This window comes from Daphnia pulex, chromosome 3 (assembly GCF_021134715.1).
Source record: "Daphnia pulex isolate KAP4 chromosome 3, ASM2113471v1".
Lineage (NCBI taxonomy): Eukaryota > Metazoa > Arthropoda > Branchiopoda > Diplostraca > Daphniidae > Daphnia > Daphnia pulex.
The window spans coordinates 3,728,853-3,735,567 of record NC_060019.1 but is presented as its reverse complement, the minus strand read 5'-3'; the positions used below and the strand labels follow the sequence as shown (position 1 = coordinate 3,735,567).

General features: G+C 36.9%; 1 protein-coding gene across 1 annotated transcript; it reads left to right on the top strand.

Moving 5' to 3' along the window:
• Positions 1-809: 809 nt before the first annotated feature.
• Positions 810-1,235, top strand: LOC124190278. Its single transcript, XM_046582904.1, has 2 exons — positions 810-937; positions 1,040-1,235. Exons 1-2 carry the CDS (start codon positions 810-812, stop codon positions 1,233-1,235), a joined length of 324 nt encoding a protein of 107 aa, XP_046438860.1.
• Positions 1,236-6,715: the final 5,480 nt, after the last annotated feature.

Here is a 6,715-nt window from a genome sequence, read left to right as displayed (position 1 = left end):
ACATGTAGCAAAAACCGTCCTCATGATCTTCAGCCGAAAGAGGATGCCAGTGGAAAATCGAACAAGTTGTCGGCCTTTAAATCCATTGATTCATAAGAGGGGTTTGCTAATAGCAGAGAAGTGTTCAGCTTAATAGCTATACCGAAAAGTTATGTTTTTACCTATCGCAGCTGAAACACAGAATTTTTGATAATACGACGAAACAAAAATGCTTTGTTATAAACCACCCGAGGTGGTTCAAGGAATAGGGTAATGGGAAGAAAAGGTCTTAGCGCTATAATTGAAGTTTAAGATGATCATGACCTTCTAAACCCACTCCTGAAGAATCACTCGATTTGTTTTTTCCTTTTTCAAAAGGAAAACCTCACTTACCTCTCTACAATTTTTGCAATAAATAGACTGAACCTGTAATCAAACCCAATTTACCCAACATTTTAGAAACCCTTTATGCTATCGACTGAGCTATTTAGTGATTTTAAAGATTAGAAACGTACCCATTTGAAAGTTTCTTGAGCAGGAAAATTACTCTATGTGTTTGTATTTCAAATTAAAGGGAGGTATACTAAAAAGCACACCTTTCCCCCTTTTCCCTCCCTCCCTTCACTCTCCCATTTCTTTTGGTCTTTCCATTATCTTCTTCTCTTTATTTCTCTCTTACAACTTTCCCACCAGTAGAAAAAAAATTAGAGGTATAATGTGCTTCCTAAGCTATAGGCCTACCTTCTGTCAAGTTTTATTTTAAATTACATAGAGCAGTTTGCCTGACAAAAAAACTTTCAAGCATGACTATATACAGTCATCCCGGATGAATGTATAGTCATCCAGCTTACTTCGCACCTGCCTACTCTGCACAAGCATACAATGATAGCAAATATGCAGACATCACCATCACATGCCAAACTGATGAGCGCAACCTTGATGGCTGCAGCCAATGGAGGTAAAAACTATTCTGTTTCCTACTTCATTACCATAGCGAACTCTGTTCCATTAATTTTTTTTTAATTTGCTCTATGTTAACCATTAACTTGTTGTTTCATAGCTACGCTGGATCTGACTACACCACCCGCGAGGAATCACAGGTCCAGAAGAAGATGCATGGCATTGCATACAACTCATACGGCAACTCCACCTACAAGGATGTTATGGGCAACACCAACAAGGAATCTTCCTGCTGGGTTTCCCCTGAAGGCGAGAAATTCACTTTGACCTGGTCTGCCGATGAAGCCGGTTTCTAGCCCAAGGGTGCCAATTTGCTTGTCGCTCCTGTCCGTGTATACGAGCTCCCAGTTGCCCCCGTCAACATTCAATTCAACGGAAAGGGCTGCAAGATCTATTAAATTATTGATATTGATCTGATTTCAAATATTTTCGTGTATTCTATGCCATGACATTTTTATGTGTATGGTTTCGAGAAATACGTGTAAGTATGCAAGATAAAAATATAATTTCATCTGTTTAAGTTCAATCGCAATACTACAAATTATAATTACTATGAAATTTAGGAGAAATGTACATTACGGGCGTATTAAATCAACTAGAGAATGTTTTAGAAACGGTTGAAGCATGTGAAACACAAATAAGTTATCGAAATTAGAACAGTTTCGTTTCAGATCGTGGGTTCTTCTCACGTAGAGTAGTCACATGCAAATTATTTAGGTCCGTCTCGTGCTTAAGACGAAAATCTTCTCTTGTCTGCATTGGCTTTCGTCGAAAAATGTGGGTTAATGGATGCGATGTTACTGGTCTTACTTTTACGAAATCTGTGCTGTGGCCACTACTGAGTCGACTGCTGTGCAAACAGACTCCATATAACGAGACAAAACCTTCTTCTTCGCCGTCCGCTACATTGGTTTATTAATCAACAGTTTTCATACCATCAATATCTTCGGACTTCATACTTGTAGAATCATCTTCGACACCTGTTCCTCCTTTTATATCTGGATAAGTCATATCCTTGAGAAAGAATGCCAATGCAAGTTTTTTTATACCTTAAAGATGATAGAGCTTATTAACAAAAGTTTGCATGATTTTTTTACCATGTAAATCTACCAGAAGTCTGAAGCAAGGTTTACACTGATTGGCCAAGCAACTAATGGCTCCTCTAATTTGCATTTTATTATGAATTAACCATGAGATTACAGTTTTCAAGCTCTTGAAAGGCTGAACAGATTCTGCTGCAGGAAGAATTTACATGTGAACCTTTGAGCTGCACAACATGGGCTCCTTGAACTTCCATGTCTCGTAGTTGTGTCAACCAATCTGTTTGGCTTAAGACTTGGTTGACATTGACGTGTTCCCCAAATTGGTTAGAAAATTTGAGTTTTCAAGCTCGTGAAAGGCTGAACAGGAACTGCTACAAATTGTAACCCCAAATTGCAGTTGGTTGACATTGATGTGTTTCCCAAATTAGAGACCTTTGCTCGGACTGAAACTTCCTTTCTTTTAGTGTGCAGTACAACTACAGACAGTGTGACAGGGTGTTGGAATATCCACTTTTCAAACAGTTCATGGCATCAAAATGGCTTTGACTTTTTCATATGTGATTGAATCTTGGATGATTGCTGAGAAGCTTGATTGCTCAAAAGCTAAACGCTCACAAAACTTTCCACATTGCCTGAATTCTTGAATAGCGAAATCTTCTTGATATTCACGAAGAAACCGGTTTTTTTAAGCAACGTACTCTTCCTCCTGATAATAACTGCAAGATCAGTTTAAATCCGCAATCAAACTCACTTTAAATACAAAACACAAACTTTATCTTCTATGTTGGTACGGATATTGCACTATAGATTAAGCAAGACGTTCCAAAAAGGCACAAAACTCCTATTTATTATATCACTATTCAGTTGATTACTTGATTTGATATTATAATTCACATAAGCTGTCTGCTGTGCGTTGCCAAGTCCCTCTAGTATCGTCTCGCTATATAAAATTGGTTTAGTTTTGCCAGAGCCATTAAGGGGGAGTTCAATCACCCCCATAAGAAAATTTTCCCATGGGCAGCGGCAATGGTTTTTCCAAGCTCCCCCATTTCTCATTCTCCTAATTGTGAATTGCTTCGAGAAATTGCTGCCATCTCGCAGAAAAGATGTGAAGAGAGGCAAAGAGTCGAACGAAATGTCTGTAGAATAATGTATATATTTTTACATTTCCGATCCCTGACATCAACTGGTTATCGTAGTCACAGATAAAGATCACTGGTTGATTCTCTCCATAAGAGAATTAACATGGGCAACTGTCGCCAGCATTCTTGCTTTCCTTCCTCAAATTTTTCTGATTCTGTCTTGCTTGTCCTTTCCTCTATAGTACGTTTTGTTTTCTACACTATGCTTTCTTCCAACTCTCCGCAATTTTTCTTGGCAGTTTGTGGCGTCCATGAGAATTTTGCAAAAGAAATGTTGTTTAGAAGATAGAAGCTTCTTTTATTCTAAACACCTTCCCTATCCCTCGAATATTTGTCCAATCTCCCCAGGATAAGGTGTTAGAAAAAATTCATAAAATTATGAAAATATTTTATTCTTATCAATAATATAATTATGCATCTTTTGGTGCAAAAAAACCATCAGGGCTATTTCTTAAGTATTATTTTCTGATTTCTTAAAATGTCGGTTTTAACACTGCGCTTATTATGGAGGAAAAGTGGGTGTACTTAATTGGCAAACGAGAGTGTATAGACGTGGGGGTATATCCTACGAAAATGTCAAGTGTGTATGATTTTTAGATCGTCTTTTCTCTTGCTCGGGAAAAAAAAACAAAAAAATTCTATCTCTAGCCATTCAAAAGTTATTCGAGTTGCAATGAGACACGTAGTGCCGTAAGAATACACGCAAAACGAGGGAGTGTTCTTTATACCTTGGTGGGTACTGTGTGCTCTATTTATTAGATGCCAGTTTATCCACCCTTGTCTGATGCAACCTATCTGTTCTCTTCTCACCCTGTTCTGGAGTTCTTTCCGATACTCAACCTGCATATCAAAACAACACTAATGATGATCAAGACCCTAGCAATAATAATCTTCCAGGCATAATGTCAATCTTCTCAACTTGCTCTGCATTCATATGTAACACACTCACATGACACTAAGTTTGCCAATCCCAAGACTTGTTAAGAGAATGACTACACATTTCGCTCGTGGCAAAAGTTGGCTGTCAAAAAGTAACTTAAAAATTTTACCAAGACCATGCCAAGACAGATGAAAAACAATATTGGTCTGTAACACCCTTGGTAGCCTCGGTGCAGTACAGTACTGTATCCAATACAGGTGGGACAAGCAAGACAGAAACTCGTCGTCAGAAGGGATAGGGCTAAAAGGATAGGACATACGCATTTATCTATGTCTCAGTGGTTAGAGACCCGGACAACAATTCAAGATTACGAAGATGTTCAAGAGTCTCAACTTACTCACTTCTTTTTTGTCTTATAACTTTAAAATAATTTGAGCTGAAAAAATAATACTTAATTACTGTGATCAAGTGTTCTGTATTTGTCAAAACATTACGTATTTTTAAAAAGAAAAAAACAGTCAAGCTCAGCTCCATCGAAAGGTATCAATTATTCTATCTTTTAATTTGCTGTTTAATTTAATGGTGTTTATTGTCAACATATCTATATACAGATATCCCACAACCTGATAGTGTGCCATTGAAGAATAAAGAAAGCAACACTCATGGGTTTAGAAACATGCTACGTTGATTCAAGTTACAAGACAACCTGACAAGTACACCTGTGTTTATTGTGATAAGAAATTTCTTCGGAATGGTACAGGCATTTTGAGACATTTAAGGAACAAGCATAGTGAAAAGCTAAAGAGAAAACAGTGTACTCTGACCTCATCTGGAAAAGTAGTCACTCCCTTCAAGGAAGTTTATTTTTTATTGCGAATCTTTATGAAGCTAAAGCAAACATTAAAAATGTACCATTTCTATCTTGTTTAAGTTTGACAATATTGGCAAACAGTCATTTGTTTTCCTTGGGAGAAGAAGCTGCATTTCGAATATTTATTGCCAGTCTATAGCCATTGTGCAATCCCTTGTCAAGGAACTGTGTGAAAAATAAGTTGATGACAACTTTCATTGAGACAAGAGAAAAGGTTACTGTCACTCTACAATAAGGCGACTTATGTACCTCGCCAAATAAATTGGCATTTATGTGAATCAAAGCTTCGTTCCTGACTAAAGAATTCAAATCGATTGAGGTCATAATAGGTTTCAAGCAAATGTTAGGGGAAAATTCTTCGGATCAACATTGGCGATTCTTTTTATGAATTATGATACAATTAAGTTGTATAATCTTCAGGAAAGAGGACGTACCAATTATCTTAAATTACATTTACCTTTTTTCTTATTACAAGTTATCCATTCTTTCGTCCCCAGATGTTATCTATATACGTACATTGGTACGACTGGGTTCGTGCCTGCTATTAGGGACGTTACATCCACGACGAACAGCTCTTGTTTAATTTATGCAATAAGTCACTTAAATGCAAGTGTTCTGGAGCTGTTGGATGCCCTGTAAGTAAGTTTCTGTGGTATACTGCTCCTCAGCGTCAAGGTTGGAGGCAGCAACGTATTGTTCGTGTCGATAAGCTCGTTAAACCTCTATATATCAATGTAGACAAAAAAGTGTATAATTTTGGCTCTGGACGTGGTGTAGAAGAATAAAGCTTTTACTCGTTTAACCAGGTTTGTGTGCCTGCGTTTTGCGTTTATTCACGCTGTAATCAACGAGCTTGAAATATCAACACAAATCAATTAGTTTAAAATTAAACCATATGACCTTGATCTTCTCCAGCTATGTTTTCAAATTTAATTGTTCGAAATTTTAGCGAAATGTAACGTCTAAAGTCCGTGAAAAATAGATCTTTGGGTTATTTTAAAATCTTGAAACTTGCAATCGTGAGATTTGGCGTTTTGTGTTCGTGTTTGTCGCGTTAACGACAAAAGAGGAACCAGAAGAAAGAATCTGTTAAAGAATTTATTCGTGGAAATATGTTTGGATAAACTATATTTGTGAGTCTTAGCAACAACGGTCGTAAATTTTTTGACTAACAAGCAGATTTCACATGCCCTGTTGACTAAAAAGATCACGAGTTCAAAGAACCTTAGGACAATTGTCATAATTTATTGTGCTTCCAGAAAAAGGTTATTATTTATTGCAATGTCATCTAAGAGTTAGTGGAGTAAAATACTAACGGTTTCTGTATTATATCTGTTAACCCCTTTCTTTTTTGTCTTTAATCAACCACCAAAAAGCTAGTTTTCAAATAAAGACTTGGCGAATTGTAAGATCATTTCCTACATGAAGATAAGTGGAGGCAATTTCGCACATGATTTTTATAAGAACTTGGACATATTCTTCTTTAACATCTTGGATATTATGTTTATCTGACACTCCAAAAAATTAATGAGCATTGTATAATTTCTTTCTTAGTTCAAAACATCTGCGTCTCTTAGAAAAACCTAGCACAGTATGGTCCAAAGAAATCCGAACAACTTAAAAGCCGCCTATCAGTCATGCGGGAACTATGTTAGGCTTTTTGGTCCTAATTTTCGGGGGCTAGGAACAAAAGTAAAGTTGGGAAGAAAGAAAAAGGAGTAAAAGGGTCATATAGCCACTGGTTATGTTTTTCCCCAAAAAAAATTCTGAATAAACCCAGACAGGCTGTCTGGAATTTCCTTTGCGGGTAAAAACAAATAACCGCATTGCAATAGCCTTA

Coding starts and splice junctions, on each gene's coding strand:
- LOC124190278 (XM_046582904.1), top strand. CDS start 810: ATGTATAGTCATCCAGCTTACTTCGCACCTGCCTACTCTGCACAAGCA. Junction 938..1,039: donor GATGGCTGCAGCCAATGGAG/GTAAAAACTATT, acceptor GTTGTTTCATAG/CTACGCTGGATCTGACTACA.